At 32.1% G+C, this 1,402-nt stretch overlaps 1 protein-coding gene across 1 annotated transcript in view; it reads left to right on the forward strand.

Moving 5' to 3' along the window:
* Nucleotides 1,136-1,402, forward strand: part of LOC109228734 (alpha-1,3/1,6-mannosyltransferase ALG2-like) — a 4,595-nt gene continuing 4,328 nt past the window's right edge. Inside the window, exon 1 of the mRNA XM_019393918.1 lies at nt 1,136-1,245. Within this exon, the coding sequence (XP_019249463.1) occupies nt 1,182-1,245 (64 nt within the window). The 5' untranslated portion in view covers nt 1,136-1,181. The remainder of the gene's footprint in view (nt 1,246-1,402) is intronic.

Raw genomic sequence — 1,402 nt, forward strand, 5'->3', positions numbered from 1 at the left:
TTCAACAGATCATATCCATACTGTGATAGATGGTGTGAAGCGGTACATGAATCCTACATTATAACTACTATTAACTACAAAAACTCTACAATTATGTATAAAACCAGTTCTACAATTCAAACAAATTTACCTAGAGTTTACCTACAGTGAATGTACAAATTACCTACAGTTTAAGTACCTAATATAAGAATAACTACAATTTACCTACAGTTACAGGGCAAACAGGAAACACATCATCCACAATCATGTCTACATTATATCTACATTTTAGACTACAATTAATCTTGGAATGTTCTACATAAACTACAAACTAACTACAATTACACTACAAACAGTAAATCTAGGTGAGGGCTTCAACAGATCATATCCATTACACTAAATCTACAATTACGGCGGCTTTTCATATTAGTCTCTTTACCAATAAATTTCTCATTTTTGACTTTTCTAGAAGAGGGAATTTTGTTTGGTACCCAAAAAAAAAACTACTAAAGTGTATCTGTTTTCATTGTTTTGCTAGTTCGTGGCGTATTAAAATGTTTGTTGCAACTTTTGATTTCATGTAGACTTTCAGAAAATCAGATCACATGCCACAATTGTTGCAGAGGAAATTGGCACGACATTCAAATATAATGAGATTTCGCTGGCTAATGCATCTCAAGGACATATTTCGTTGATTGATCTTGCAATCGTGGATGAAGAACAATAAAGAATGTGGGGTATGGGTAAAAACGTGGGTGAGGGGTAAGGAGAGAGAAACGTGAGATATATGGATACCTTTAATTAAGGAGTAAAAACTGCCCATTAATTAGATATGGATACCTTTAATTAAGGAGTAAAAATAGCCCATTAATTAGACCCTTAATTAACTATGGTATAGGATTGGTAATTTGGTATACTAAGTGTAATTTACTCAAACCTTAAACATGTAGGGTAAAAAGGTTTCCTATGTGGTATAGGAATGTAAAAATTCCAAGAATTAAAATAATTAATCAGCAAACAATAAATTGAAATTATAAAACTAAGTAATAAAGTAATAAGTTTTGGGCTTTTAAAGTGGGCTTTATTGGGCTATTTAGCCCATATTAAGTGGTGGACCTAAAAATTAAAACTGACCCGTTCTCTTTTACCTCTGTTTTTCTTTTTCCTATATCTGCATTTTTTTTTTCCTCTTAGAAACAGCAATGGAGAAGAAAGGGAGCAGCTCGAAGATGAATATAGCCATAATCCATCCCGATCTCGGAATTGGTAATTATCAATTTACATATTTAAATTTCTTGATAGATCTTTTTGTAACTGCATTTTGTTGAATCATTTGCTTCACCGATCAAAATGATTTATATGTAGGAGGAGTTCATGAATTCCAAAAGCTTCCACCTTTTTTCCAATGTCTTTTTTTTTTGGG

Source organism: Nicotiana attenuata, chromosome 7 (genome assembly GCF_001879085.1).
Source record: "Nicotiana attenuata strain UT chromosome 7, NIATTr2, whole genome shotgun sequence".
In the NCBI taxonomy this organism is placed as follows: domain Eukaryota; kingdom Viridiplantae; phylum Streptophyta; class Magnoliopsida; order Solanales; family Solanaceae; genus Nicotiana; species Nicotiana attenuata.